Below are 14807 nucleotides of genomic sequence, written 5' to 3' on the forward strand. Positions count from 1 at the left end.
GGCCTCTTTGACATAGAAAATATCATCAGCCTTCTGACTTTATTTTAAATGGCTCCTCTTCATCTCATTATTAAAGGAGAGATACCCATCCCTAAAGTTACAGGAGTTACCAAACAAGTCACCTAACACTGGACAAGTGAGATTGACAGCATGTATTGCTTAAATGTAATCGCAGCTTGAGGGCAGAGGATACCATAGGCCTGGCAAGGCCACATTGGAGTTGTACTTGGGAATAGAATAAACAGCTAGGAGCTGTGGGAGCAGGTTTTGTAGTAACTAGAGAACTGGGTGTTTCTAGCTCTGGCAATTACTGTGACTGACCTCTTTGAATCATTCCTAGAACTGGGCAAGGAAAACTGAAACCTGCTGAGAGGTAAGTAGGGGCTGCACCTCTTCCATGTGCCAAGAAGACTGGCTCAAGGACTTCATTCACACATCCGGAGTGGGAGGGCAACTTGTACTATGACCATTTAAGCCTCCTAATACCAAGTCAAGGTAGCAAATAGTCTTGAACCTTAATTTCATCTCCTGACAAATTAGAGTGTCTTGTTCTCAGTCACTCTCATACACACAGTAGTAATAAATAAGAAAAGAATAAGAAAACCTCTTATTTGCACCAGGCAAAGCACTTTAAGCAGACAAAAGGCCAACTTTGCTGTTACTTTTACTGAGGGGAAAGATACGGACAAGGGATGAGAAGAACTTGACAGGAATCTATAAAAATTCAGGCATGTGCAAGGGGATTTTTAACTTGGGCAGAGGCTTTGAAAACCTCCCAGAAATCACCAGTCATGTGAGAGATGGGTCCAAGGAAATAATAGAAAATTAGAGCCCCAAAACTGGCAATGACAAGGCCAGATGTGATGGCTCCCATTTTTAATTCCAGCACTGGGGAGGCAAAGACTGGTGGATCTCTTCCAGCACCAGGGAGGCAGATGCAGGGCAATCTCTGTGAGATGGAGGCCAGCCTAGTCTACATATCAGGATCCAGGCCAGCCTGGTCTACATAGCGAGTTCCAGGCCAGCTGGGATTCCAGGGAGACCCTGTCTCAATAAAAAACAATTGTCAGTGACACTAAAATGAGCCCATTATAGAGTTGACAACAGCCAAAAAAGAGGATAAGTGGACCGGAGAGATTGGCTCACCAGTTAAGAGCTGTGGCTGTACTTAACAGAAGACCTGGGTTCAAATCCTAGTACCCACATGGTGTCTAACAATCATCCATGACTCCAGGTCCAGGGGGTCCAACATCCTCTTCTGTCCTCTGGGAGCACTGCTGACACAGGTGCACTTATACCATGCAGGCATAACATATACATAAAAATAAATGTAGCCACTAGGATTCGAACCCATTTTCTGCAAGAATAGCCAGTGCTCTTAGCCACTGAGCTCTCTCTCCAACCCCAAACTAAAAATTATTTTTTTAAAAGGAGGGTGTGGGGGGGTGGTGCTGGGCGGCACCCAGGTAATCACCCAGGCACTAAGCACAACATCCTTGAATTACAGCACCATTTCTTGGGGAGTGGTGAAACTATTTTTTTTTTTTGGCTAAAATAGTTGTAAACAAAACCTAGGTCTACCATCCATGCTAAAAGGGACAAATATAAATAGATGTGAAGGCAAAAGACTCATTACAGCCTGGTGCACACCTTTAATGTTGAGCACCAGAGAGGCAGATGCAGGGCAATCTCTGTGAGATGGAGGCCGGCCTAGTTTACATAGCGAGTTCCAGGCCAGCTGGTGCTACAGGGAGATCTTGTCTCAAAAATAAATAATCTCTCCGGAATTCTTTTTTTGGTTCATACTCATGATGATTGGATGTGCATGCCATTGTGTGACTGGTGCCTCCCACAAACCTTTTTACCACATAGACACATTACCCATCTTGTGAAAAAAAAATTCTTTTTCTCTCAGGACTCAGTGGCACAGGCCAGGAGAATCACTGCAAGCTCGAGTGCACCCTGGTTCACAGAGTTCCTTACAGAAAGAATGTAAAAATGATTTGTCATTGATAATTGTGAAATAGGAACATCTTATTTAATATATATATATATATATATTTTGGGGGAGGATCTTTTTGAGACAAGGTCTCCCTGTAGCCCTAGCAGGCCTGGAACTCCCTGTGTAGACCAGGCTGGCCTGGAACTCAAAGAGATCCACCTGCTTCTGCCTCCTGAGTGCTGGGATTAAAGGCATGCACCACCATGCCTTACTTTATTTAATAATTTTAAAAGCAAACATTAGAACCAAAAACAGGCTTTAAAAACAATTGTGGGGGGGGCGGGGGTGATTAGAAAAGAGCAAGAAGATCCGGTCGTGGTGGCGCACGCCTTTAATCCCAGCACTCTGGAGGCAGAGGCAGGCGGATTTTTTGTGAGTTCAAGGCCAGCCTGGTCTCCATAGTGAGTTCTAGGCCAGCTGGGGCTACAGGGAGACCCTGTCTCAAAAACTACCAAAAAAAAACCAAGAAATAAAAACTATAAAATAGGATGACTGAAGGCCAGCCCCCCGCACGTCAGTTGCCACAGCAGATAGGAGCCCAATGATCTCAGAGTGGAAGCGCTGTGTTTTTAGGACAGACTCTGGCACTACTACCTTTTGCTAATGCTTAAATCTGGGCCTGGCTTGTTTCCCCACCCTAATCGGCTAAAGCCATAGGGTGGCTTCCTTAAGACTTCCTTCAGGAAGTCTTCCTGGGCGGCTGTCAGTCCCCGTGACACCCTGAGGCGCGCTCATGAGGGAGCCGGGTCCGGTTGAAGTCTTCACCCGACTCGTTCGCTCGCTCTCTGGGATCCCGATGAAATGTCGGCTCCACGCCAGGCACAGAGCACAAGGGGAAAACGTTCCAAGCCTACTGGAATACAAAATATGTGTATTTCCCTCGGCTCTTCGACAGCCGCAAGTTTCAAACTGCTTCGGTTTGCTGGGTCTTCCTTCCGCGAGGTCGGATTCCCCGGCGCCAGCAACGACCCTCCGCACCTGTCAGATGTAAAGGCTCTTTAAGACGTGAGGCCGAGTTCTGGAAGAGCCGGTGCAGGAGACCGAGGCTCAGCTGAGTCGGAGCGGAGGGGCTCCTTGCCAAAGATGTGGGGTTCAGGGAGGATGGGCTCCTGCTTGGACTTGGAGAGCAGAGACTGGGGGCTGAGCCCAAGACACGAGAGAGCGGATACCCGGAGCCATGCAAAAGGTCGGTGCCACAGAGCTGGGGTGTCACGGAGCCGGGGAGAAGACGGGTCCCGAACGCCGGCAGCGCTCAGCGACCACGGGGTGAGACGCGGCGTTCCACCGGGTCCCGGGATTGGCGGCCCCGGGAGGCGTGGTCGGAGGGCGGGCCCGCGTTTGCCGCAGCCGCTGGTGGGCGGGCCGGGCGGAGAGCGGGCGGGGCTGAGAGCCGAGCGAAGCGCGCGCCGGCGCCCAACGGGGCGGGCTTCGGGCTGCGCCAGCGAGCCGGGCAGCTGGCGCCGGTGTCGGAGCCCCTGCGCGGGACCCTGAGGCAGTGAGTAAGTGATGCAGGCCCAAGGGCTGCCCCTCCAGGCTCTCCCTCCGGATCCCGCGTCCGCTGCACGCGGCGCTTCTGGCGGGTCCAGAGCTGAGGAGGGGGCGCGTCCCTCCGCTGGGGTCCGGGGGACTGGGGAATGAGGCCGATGATGTCATGGAAGCTTCACCCGGCCTGTGGGGAGGTGGCGGACGGAGGGGGTGCGGCTCGGATTATGTCACCTCATCTCTCTGCACCCCGCCCCTCGGGGCCACGCGCGTTGTTGGGAAACCGAGGGAGGTTCGGGTGGAATTTCCCCCACCGCAGAGACCCCCGTGGCATCTTCACGGATGGTTTGTGGTCGGGGTCTCTTATCTGCTGGCGAATGGCCACACACACACACACACACACACACACCCCACACGTGCGCGCGCGGCAGAGGCTCGTGTGCGCGCGTTGGTGTGCTGGGGTGGGTAGGTGGGTGGGGGTGTGCTATCGGTCCCCTCAGCCAGAAGCACCTGCTTCACCAGAGCTGGGATCTATGGGGTGAGCCTCTTCCCCTGCAGGTGCCCACACCTCCCAGGGAAGATGGATCTCCCCTCATGCATCCCAACCAAGAAGTTCTGCCCCCGAATCCCTTCCCTCAGTCCCTCTTCCCGGTTTCTCTCTCTGAATTCATTGCCTATTTGCATTGCTCATGACCAACATTCCCACATGCGTTTGCCTTGCATTTTCTGAAGCCAGGGCCCAGAGACCTGACATCATTTGTACCCTGGGGGCACCACAGGCTATCAGGAAGCCTGAGAGTGAAATCTCCCAGAGGCTGCTGAGCTAAGTGCCCCAAGACCCCTAACTATCAGAGATATATCCTGAGGCAGAATTTGGACTGGTTCCAAAAGAATACAGGTTGGGCAGAGAACTGATAATAGGTTGTGTATTTAGTAGAGCTCACATCAGGGAAATATAGAATGGTCATCAGGAAAGGCCTTAAGGACCCTGCTGCAAGCTCTCTTTGGTTGTGGGGGTTGAAAGGAATACCACGCATTTTACACATAATCCGTTTACTTCTTAAAATTCCAACAAGGTATGTATGAGAATCTGAGGTGGAATAACCTGCATGAGGTTCCACTCCTAATCAGCTGAGCTGTGATTTACACTGATGCTGCCGGAACACTTGCACTTGACCCTGCTCATGGATGGACATAGCCAGAACAGGATCAAAATTGACTTTACCCTTTAGAAATAGTCCCCTGGTGGCCGCTGGGGAGAGGGTGCAGGAGAATAAAGGCCAGTGAGGAAATCCAGCAGGGTATTTGCTGGGGGAGTTGGGGGTGGTGGTGACTGTTGAGCTCCTTAGGAGGTAGAATGGGCTGGGATTGGGGCCTGTGTCCCCAGGTGTTCCACCTTTGGAGAAATCCTGTGTGGTCTTTGTGGGTTGGAGGGATCTGAATATGTAACTCCCCAGGTAGAATCCACTGGCCCCTTTTGACCACTATTACTGTAATGTCACAGGTATTGAAGGTTGATGGGATAGAAGCAGACTCAAGAAACAGGCCATGCTGTGAGGCTGCCTGTGCAGATCACACTCAGTTACCTGTGCCAGTCCAGGAGCCTGACCCACAGAGGAAGCTCAGCTCTTTCTCTCACCTTAGTTCCCACTAATTGGGGAAATACAACCCCCTCATTGTCCTTCCAGGTCTCTGCCAGGGTTTTCAGGAAAGAATCTGCAGTAGCCCAAGGTTGGGAGAGGCAAGGGGCAGATTAGAGTTATGGCAAGGAGCTCTATGGGGATCACCTGTAGGTTGAATACAAAGCATTCCCCATGTGGACCATGAGAAGGAAGGTCAGGACAATATCCAGGACTCTGGGCACCTGAACTTGGCAAGGACCAAACACCCTAGAGAAAGAATGAGGCAGGGTGACATGTGTATGACTATGTCCAATCTGGGCTGTGATTCTCCTTTCCTAGATCTCAGAAAGGGCCGTAGTGAACTTTATAGTTTATAAAACATCTTCTCAAACATTATGTTATTTCTTGTCACTCACAATCAACACATTCACTTCTGGGGGTTTTCTTGCCCCCACCTAGGCCTCTGGTGTAGCTCCCTTGCTGGCGCCTTGCCTAGGTCCTTAATCTCACTAGTGGTGCCTACTTTCAGTGTTTCAACACAGTCAAATTCCTACTAAATTTTTAAAAAATATTTTATTATTTAAAAAACTTTTAAAGTATTTTATTATTTTTATTTTATGTGTATGAGTGCATTGCCTGTATGTAGGTAAGTGCACCCATGTCGTGCAATGCCCACGGAGGACAGAAGAGGCTGTCGGATCTCCTGGGACTGGAGTTACGGACAGTTGTTAGCTGCCATGTGGGTGCTGGGATTCGAACCTGGGTCTTCTGCAAGAACAGCCAGTGTTCTTAACCATGGAGCCATCTCTCCAGCCCCCTGATAAATTTTATTTTTTTGTCTATGAATTGTGTGAGTGCACTTGCAGGCATGGTGTGTGTGTATTATGCATACCTATGTGTGCAGAGAGGAGGACATTAGATGTACTGCTTTATCACTGTCTGCCTCATTCCCTTAAGACAGGATCTCTCACTGAACCTGGAGCTAGGCTGACAGCCAGCAAGCCTTAGTGAACTTCCAGTCCCTGATCACTGTATAGGCACTAGCACAGTCATAACCAGCTTTTTATGTGGCTGTGGCTGCTATGGATTGAATTCAAACTCAGGTCTTTAGGCTCTACAAGCAAGCACTCTTACTAAGCCATTTGCATAGCCTCTAGTTGTTTGTTTGAGAGGATCTCACTATACAGCCCTGGGTGTGAAATACCCACAGAGGCCAGGAAAGGGTATTGGATCCCCTGGGATTGGAATTTCAGACAGTTGTTAGTTGTCATGTGGGTATTAGGAACCAGTGCTATTCATGACTGAGCCATCTCTAGCCCAGCCCCCACACCCTTTTTTTGGGGGGGGTGGTCTTTTTGGGTCTCCCTGTAGCCCCAGCTGGCCTGGAACTCACTATGTAGACCAGGCTGGCCTCGAACTCACAGAGATTTGCCTGCTTCTGCCTCCTGAGTGCTGGGATTAAAGGTGTGTACCACCACACCTGGCTCTTTTCTAAGTTTATTTTTGCTTTATTTTTATTTTATGTGTACGGGTGTATTGTGTGCATATATGCAAGTGTACCCATGTCATGCACTGCTGAAGGAGGACAGAAGAGGGCGACAGACCTCCTGGAACTGGAGTTACAGACCGTTGTTAGCCGCCGATGTGGGTGCTGGAATTTGAACCTGCATCTTCTGCAAGAACAGCCAGTGCTCTTAACCACTGAGCCATCTCTCCAGCCCCTGCCTCCACATTCTTGAACCCCACCCCCTGCATTTGGTCTTTAGGGCCCAGCTTCTTTTTGACTTTTTCCCCACTTCTGTATTACCTCCCATATTTCTGGGGATCTGCCACCTTTGCTTGATGCTGGGTTCACCTGTACCATTCTTGGATGCTCACAATCCTACTCTCTCCACTGGTAAGAGGTATCTCTTTGCTCTTCTTAAAAACACCTGTTGGATGGGTGAATCTCTGTGAGTTCAAGGCCAGCCTGGTCTACCTAATGAATTTCAGGCCAGCTGGGGCTACAGGGAGACCCTGTCAAAAAGAACAAAACAAAACAAAAAGACCCCACTTATTTCTCTCAAGCAATCTTCTGATCGTGTTAAGGCTGTCAACCACACTGATGCCCTGGCCTCTTCTCAAGTTCCCTCCACTTGAACTCCAGCTGTATGAGGTCTTGCCAGTTCTTCCTGTAACCCTGCTCAGGCCTCCCAGCTGGTTCCAACCCTCAGGCCATTCACCCTCCACACTGCCAGTCTCAGTTGTTCATCACCTTGCACTCAGAATGAGAGAAGGGGGCAATGCTTCAGGGAGGAGGGGGTTTCAAGGTTGAGAGCTAGCAGGCTGACGTATGCCATGGCAGTGGGCAAAGTGGGAATGAGAGAGGCTGAAAGCACAAAGTTTAAGGAGGCCTGGCTCTTTGGGTAGTGCACCTGCCCATTCTGCACTTTAGTTTTGTACTAGGTGCCTCTTGTGCCCCAGACTGGTGCTAGCCTACGTATAGGCACACACTGACCAGGAGGAGGAAAGTGGCAATGTGCCATTATCTATATCTATACCTGTGGGGATATGCACTGAGAAAATGGATTTCTACAATGGCAGTGGACCAGCTTGATAGTGAATTTATCCACCACCTAGAACCATAATGCTTAGTGTGACCAGAAGTTAATGAAGGACAAATGTATGGACAGCCTCCCATGGTCTGGGTTTGATAGAAAGGCTACAATGTTAGAACTAGGTATCTGGGTAGTAGGAAGTCTGCAGAGCAGACAAGGGGATGCAATGTGGACCCCTTAATAGGGAAGAAGGGTGCCTGCTTTCTAAGGGGACTAAGGGTTAAAGGTCTGAAGGCTGGCCCACTTTCATCTCTGGCACATGTGATCTCTGGCACACTTATGTATTTGAGCTATTTGAGCTTTTGGCTAAAGTGACTGCCTGGTGCCCCTACCTACCTGGGTTATGCAGATCTCTGCGGCCGGTGTTTCAAGGTGCTGACTTGAGACAAAAGAACCAGGAAGCAAACAAAACCTCTTAGCACAGGAAATCCGAAGCCTTGCTCCCCCTTCTGTGGGCCAGCTTTGAGGGAGGGAGAACTCTCTGTCAACCAAGCAGGGTCAAGGTCCAAAGGGAAGGGGTGGAGGAATGGCTAATCCAAGAACTCTTCCTGGTGGTACAGGATTCTTAGCGGGGTTGGGCAGGCTTAGGATCCTCAGGGGTCATTACTGGTTGTGCAAGCCCCGCCCCTCCGCCCACCTGTGGGAAAAGCTGGGCGGGAGGCAGCGGGCTGCTGGCCCTGCTGTGTCCCTATTCCTGTGTCTCTGCTCCAGCCTCTGGCAACTTGGGAACCTCCGCCAGAGTATTGACCTCAGAGAGTGTGGCTTTTTCAGGCCAAGCCCCCATGAGGCCGGGTTAGGAAGATCTCCAGAAGCGCTCCTTTGCCACCTGCTGCAGCCGCAACCCGGGTGTGTCAGTCTGCGCCCACCCGCGACCTTGGCGCGGGCTGCAGCGGCAGCTCCGCCCACCCACTCAAAGACCAGGGCACCTGGCGCGCAGCAGCTGGGTTTTTCATTACTCCAATTTCACAGAGAAGAAAACTATAGTCCGGGATGGCTCGGTCGGCACGTCCAAAATTGCGCAGCTGGTTCAGGCCGAGCCCCGACTGGGAGAGTGAGCCATATGGCCCCCGCAGACTTGGCCTGGGAGGGTCCCAAGCTTGAGGACCCGTCAGCCCCCCACCCCCTTGAAAAGGTAAGGAGAGAAGTTTGCACCTGTAGTGAGATTTCACTTCTACCCTTGATTGAAAAACCATGGGTCAGGGGGCTGGGAAAGACTCCCACTGTCAATTTTATATAGATAGGGGTTAACTTCTGAGGTTCCCTATTGGATTCAGGTACTGCTTTCTGCTACTACCCCCTCCTCCCCCCATCCTCCCAGCCATGAATCTGGACTGTAGCAGCCATGACCCAGAATTTAGTTTTTTTTTTTAGGGAAAACTAAATTCTGTCAGTTGCAACAAAGAATTGAGAGGGTCACTGAGTCTGGGAGGCTGATGGATGGGGGTGGAGTTAAGAGTGAGCCCAGCTGGAAAGGTATGTGCATGGTGCCCCCATTTCCAAGCTATTGCTATTAGCTCTATGCCTTCACTTTGGGAACCTGGGAACCTGTATGCCCAATGTAGAGGACACTGAGAGACAAACTGGGGCCAGGACTGACCTGACTGGGGGTGTGGGTGGGATGGATTCTGACCTCTCTGCCTTCCTATCTGTGCCCACAGTGCCCTTCTGGCTTAGTCATGGCGAAGCTGGAGACACTACCTGTGCGTGCTGACCCAGGGAGGGATCCTCTCCTGGCCTTTGCCCCACGGCCTTCTGAGCTTGGACCTCCAGATCCCCGCCTGGCCATGAGCAGTGTGGGCAGTGGGGTGGCCCATGCCCAGGAGTTTCCTATAAAAAGTGTGGGCACCCGCACAGGGGGTGGGGGCAGCCAGGGCAGTTTCCCTGGTCCCCGAAGCGGTGGTGGTGGGGTCAGTAGGGAGAGACCTGGCCGCTACCCCTCAGAGGACAAGGTTCTCACCAACTCTCTCTACCTCAATGGCGAGCTTCGGGGCAGCGATCACACAGATGTCTGTGGCAATGTGGTGGGCAGCAGTGGTGGCAGCAGCAGCAGTGGGGGCAGCGACAAGGCTCCACCACAGTATCGTGAGCCCAGTCACCCACCCAAGCTCCTGGCCACCTCTGGCAAACTAGACCAGGTCAGTCCCTAGGGCATGAGAGCCTTCATAGCCTTGTTCTAGGGTGGGAGGTAACCCAGAGAGGAGGAGTGAAATGGGACTTCTTGGCGGGGGGAGGTTGGAAGTTAGGGTGGGAAGCTGTGGAGTAGGACTATGGGGCTGTCTCATTGGTGGATCCAGGATAGAGATGGCTCTTGGGAGACATGAGGTAGAGACCTAGATGGGGAGCCCCAGAGTGGAGATCTAATAGGGGTGGGAGGTAGTTCTTTAAAAAGTTTTGGACATAGGGAAGAGGAAGGGCCAAGGCTAAGTCCTCACTCTGATGCCCACTCCCCCTGCCTTGCTTTTATGCAGTGTTCAGAGCCACTAGTTCGGCCATCAGCCTTCAAGCCTGTTGTACCCAAGAACTTCCATTCCATGCAGAACTTGTGTCCTCCACAGACCAGTGGGACCCCTGAGGGACGGCAGGGCCCTGGTGGCCTCAAGGGCGGACTGGATAAATCTCGGACCATGACCCCAGCGGGTGGGAGTGGGGGCGGCCTCTCAGACTCGGGCCGGAATTCCCTCACAAGCTTGCCCACCTATAGCTCCAGCTACAGCCAGCATCTGGCACCCCTCAGTGCTTCCACCAGCCATATCAACCGTATCGGCACTGCCAGCTATGGCAGTGGCAGCAGTGGGGGGTCAGGTTACCAGGATCTGGGGACCTCTGACAGTGGGCGCGCCTCCAGTAAGAGTGGGTCATCATCCATGGGGCGGTCAGGCCACCTGGGATCTGGGGAGGGCGGAAGTGGGGGCCTGCCATTTGCAGCCTGTTCACCACCCTCGCCCAGTGCACTGATCCAGGAGCTGGAGGAGCGGCTGTGGGAGAAGGAGCAGGAGGTGGTAGCGCTACGGCGCAGCTTGGAACAGAGCGAGGCAGCAGTGGCCCAGGCGCTGGAAGAGCGGCAGAAGGCATGGGAGCGTGAGCTCGCTGAGCTTCGGCAGGGCTGCAGTGGAAAGCTGCAGCAGGTGGCCCGCCGTGCCCAGCGTGCCCAGCAGGGCCTACAGCTGCAGGTGCTGAGGCTACAGCAGGACAAAAAACAGCTGCAGGAGGAGGCAGCCCAGCTGATGAGGCAGCGGGAAGAGCTAGAGGACAAGGTGGCCGCCTGCCAGAAGGAGCAGGCCGACTTCCTGCCCCGGATGGAGGAAACTAAGTGGGAGGTGCGGGCTGGGGGCATAGGCCTTCCCTCTCTAGCTCCCTTTCAACTTCTGCCCCTCTGGAGACCCCAGAGCAGCAGCTAACCATTATGAAGTGGGGAGGGGGGGTGTGAAAAGAGTAGGGTCACTAAATCAGTTCAGAGTGACAGAGCCGAGGCTGACCCTGGGCTGTATGAGCTGATCCGAACCAGGCGGGGAGCCCCAGGGACTGAATCTGAGTCCAGGGGAAGCTGGTACCTCTGGTGCTAGATGTGGGAGCTGGGTTGAGGTAAGCCTTCATCGCCTCGGCTCTGCCTTTACCCTGGCTTCTGCTTTCACCTGTCCCTGCCCAGGTGTGCCAGAAGGCTGGTGAGATTTCCCTCCTGAAGCAGCAGCTGAAGGACTCGCAGGCTGATGTGTCGCAGAAGCTCAGTGAGATCGTGGGACTGCGCTCACAACTGCGGGAGGGTCGGGCCTCACTGCGGGAGAAAGAGGAGCAGCTGCTCAGCTTGAGAGACTCCTTCAGCAGCAAGCAGGCCAGCCTGGAGCTGGGTGATGGCGAGGTGCCCACTGCTTGCCTCAAGCCTGCACTGACCCCCGTGGACCTGGCCGAACCCCAGGAGGCGCTGGCCTCCTGTGAGAGTGATGAGGCCAAGATGCGCCGACAGGCTGGGGTAGCAGCTGCTGCCTCCCTGGTTTCCATGGATGGGGAGGTGGATGCTGGGGGGGAGAGTGGGACACGGGCCCTGCGTCGAGAGGTGGGGCGACTGCAGGCTGAGCTGGCTGCTGAGAGGCGGGCCAGGGAGCGCCAAGGTGCCAGCTTTGCAGAGGAGCGCCGTGTATGGTTGGAAGAGAAGGAGAAAGTCATCGAATACCAAAAGCAGCTCCAGCTGAGTTATGTGGAGATGTATCAGCGTAACCAGCAGCTGGAACGGCGGCTTCGGGAACGAGGGGCCGCAGGAGGTGCCAGCACGCCTACCCCCCAGCATGGCGAGGAGAAGAAGGCCTGGACCCCCTCCCGCCTCGAGCGCATCGAGTCCACAGAAATCTGATGCTCTGTGTGCAGCCTTCTGACAAATGCCCTGTCCGAAGGCCGGAGTCCCCAGTGTCCCCTTTGTCCATTTCCCTTCCCCATATGCCGCATTTCCCCAGACCAAAGAGGTTCTCAAAGCAGCTGTGACCAACACCTCGCCGCTCCCCCCACCCCCCAAGTCCACGCAGCTCTAGTACTGCCTTTGTGGACAGCTACTCCAGACCTTCCTGCCAAGGAGAGAGTGGGGGAGGATGGAGTGCATGGGGCCGAGGTCCCAGATGAAAGGTGCATGCCCCCATAATGGGAAGTCTCTCTTGTTGGAGATGGACGCAGCAGGCTTGCAGTGCCAGGAAGTGCCCCCTGCTCTATGGGGCTTTGGACTGCTGCTGTTGGCCACCTTGTGTCCAGTGCTGCTGTCTTCTCTCCTAGGCCTCCTGAGGGGGCCTGCACGGGTCTGCCAATGCTGACAGATCCTGGGCTCCTGGCCTCTCTCCTTCATGTGGTATTTTTCCTTCCCAGGCAGACTGGCAGGACAAATGGGAGCAGATGGTATACCTGCAGTTGAGCAGGCTACCTGCCCAGCCCCTCCCCACTAAGGTATCTTGGGCTCAGGCCTCAGAGCCTGGAGTGGTCATAAGCATGTGTCCCTCTACATATGTTGAGGAAGGATAGGGCTGGAGCTGGAAGCTCAGCACCCAGAAGGAATCTACCTTCCTGTTCTTGGGAATAGTTACCTGGAGGCTTCTCAGCTCTGTCCTAACCCTTTGAGCCAAGATCCTACAGGGTAACAGTCCCTGCTGCTTGGTTGACCCCACCATACCAAGGGCCTCTGTTCAGCTCTTAATTATAGCTATTAAGTGCTACCTTCCTCTTAGGCATTCCATTTGCCCCATTTCTGAGGTCAGATGGGTGTCCGATGTCTTCCTGTGTTTCCCCCACTCTCCTCCCCCAGCCTCCTGCTTTCATGCTCATGTCATCTCCCCAAGCTGCCTTTTCATCAAAGTCTCACCTTTTCTTCCAGTAGAAAGTTCTGCTTGACATTTGGTGCACTGCTCACTTCCCAGCTCCACTGGCCCAGGACTGACCTTGAGGCCCAGAGAGGCTGGGCAGTGTTGGATGTGATTGCCCTTGAAGAATGAGGCTGACCTGAGAGGACCACTGACCCTTTGGTTGCTTGCCAAGCTCTGAGTTGGCTCATTTGTCCAGGGAGGCCTGTCCTCACCCTTTATCAGTACAGGTTGGGACAGTCAATGTCACTTCTGTCTCTGGGGTCTCTCAGATTCTATCTCCCCAAGATTGGAAGGGGAATTCTAATTCCTCTTCTAAGAAAGTAAATTTCCAATTCACCAGCAATAACAATCAGAGGTGGCTTGGCCCTCAGTCCTTGTATTTCTTTTTTCACTCTCTTCTAACACCAAGAATGAATTTTGGGGGGCAGAATGGAGAGAGTTGGCAGCTACTGTGAGTGAGTCCCCCAGCCTCTGACCAGCCTCTTCCCATGACTGGTTACTGTTTGATGAGCTGTGCATCCCCCACAAAAACAGGAGTGCCTTCTTTGTGGCCTCCAACCTTCTTGCACAGCACCTTCTGGGTGGTCCTCAATAGGCTTTTGACCTGAGTTGGAGGCCACTCTGGCAACCACTGCCCATTCCACTAACCTCTCACTACACCTGCTCCAGAACCTGGGCCTGTGCCACAGGGGATGAGAGAAGGCTTTAATAAAAAAGGGAAAGAGGGAGAGAGGAAAAAATATGAACAGACTCAGCTTTGGGATGTCCAACCACAATATATATATAAATATATATATATATAAATATATATCTACCATATGTGATGGAAAGACTTCATTTTCCTTTCCCAAAGAAATAAAATGGAGAAAGCCTCTTGACTGGCATTCAATGACTTCTTGTATCTTTCAGGTATGAGAGGTAAGGTTTGGGGAGCAGGGCAGACCCGGAATAAGCATTCCCCAGAGGTGTTCATGGGGCTGTGCAAGGAGACTGGCTTAAAGCCCGAGCTCTTCCATGTTTGCACAGGGGGAGTCATGGCTCCACCTTTCCTACCATAAGGCTTTCTCTTCAGCTTAAACTGTTAGCAGGATTTCCAGCTGACTCTGGCCCAGAATCTGGACACTAGGCTGCTGTCCAGAAGACAGGTGATACAGAACAGTTGGATGCAACCTGCAGACACTTAAACCACCTCACAGTGATTAGCACAGGATGGGTTTTCAATTAGTGGCAAAAGGGACCCAAGTGTGCTGTACAATGGTCTTTTATGGTAGTTCCTTCTGTCCTCACAAAGCCCTACAATCATGAATGTAGTTTTCTGTAAGCATCACAACTGGATCTACACTTTAAAAAGTGGCTCATTTTTCCCCACCTGACAAGAAGTCAGGTGTCACAGATGTTGGTTCTTTGTGGACCTAGACTTTTCATCCTCCCACTCTTCAATCCTAGTTTGTTTCCTCTTTGCCACAAAGTGACTGCCACAACTCTATGATGGGATTGATTTGTACCAGTTTGTCATATTAAAAGCTTTTCTGGGGGCTGAGAAAATGGCTCCATCAATAAAGTGCCTGTCATACAGGCATGTGAATCTGAGTTTAGATCCCCAGCACTGACATATAAGTGTGCCTCGTGGCCTGTGTCTGTAACCCAAGCACAGGAGGTTGTGGGTGGGGTTGACAGGTGGATCCCTGGAGCTCAATGGCTAACCATTCTAGCCAGAATCTATGAGCTTCAGGTTCAGTGAGAGACCCTGTCTCAGAAATTAAAATGG

At 52.6% G+C, this 14807-nt stretch overlaps 1 protein-coding gene and 1 non-coding gene across 5 annotated transcripts; both read left to right on the forward strand.

The window, feature by feature from the left end:
- The first annotated feature begins 1787 nt into the window (after positions 1-1787).
- On the forward strand, positions 1788-1894 carry LOC115067843. The gene has a single exon (XR_003847212.1). It is a non-coding gene; the product is annotated as a small nucleolar RNA U13 (small nucleolar RNA).
- Positions 1895-2428: 534 nt separating this feature from the next.
- Positions 2429-13916, forward strand: Lzts3 (leucine zipper tumor suppressor family member 3). 4 transcript variants are annotated; one of them, XM_029556861.1, is made up of 5 exons: positions 2429-3268; positions 8673-8835; positions 9362-9838; positions 10172-11020; positions 11350-13916. In XM_029556861.1, the coding sequence occupies exons 1-5, from the start codon at positions 3180-3182 to the stop codon at positions 12046-12048; spliced, it is 2277 nt and encodes a 758-aa protein (XP_029412721.1). In that variant the 5' UTR covers positions 2429-3179; the 3' UTR covers positions 12049-13916. The 4 variants fall into 4 exon arrangements, with proteins under 4 accessions (XP_029412721.1, XP_008852690.1, XP_029412720.1 ...); XM_008854468.3 differs by lacking the exon at positions 2429-3268 and adding an exon at positions 3364-3501; XM_029556860.1 differs by lacking the exon at positions 2429-3268 and adding an exon at positions 6776-8549 and having other exon boundaries at positions 10172-10957.
- Positions 13917-14807: the final 891 nt, after the last annotated feature.

The sequence above is a fragment of the Nannospalax galili genome, unplaced genomic scaffold (genome assembly GCF_000622305.1).
Source record: "Nannospalax galili isolate Female #2095 unplaced genomic scaffold, S.galili_v1.0 scaffold707, whole genome shotgun sequence".
NCBI classification, from domain to species: domain Eukaryota; kingdom Metazoa; phylum Chordata; class Mammalia; order Rodentia; family Spalacidae; genus Nannospalax; species Nannospalax galili.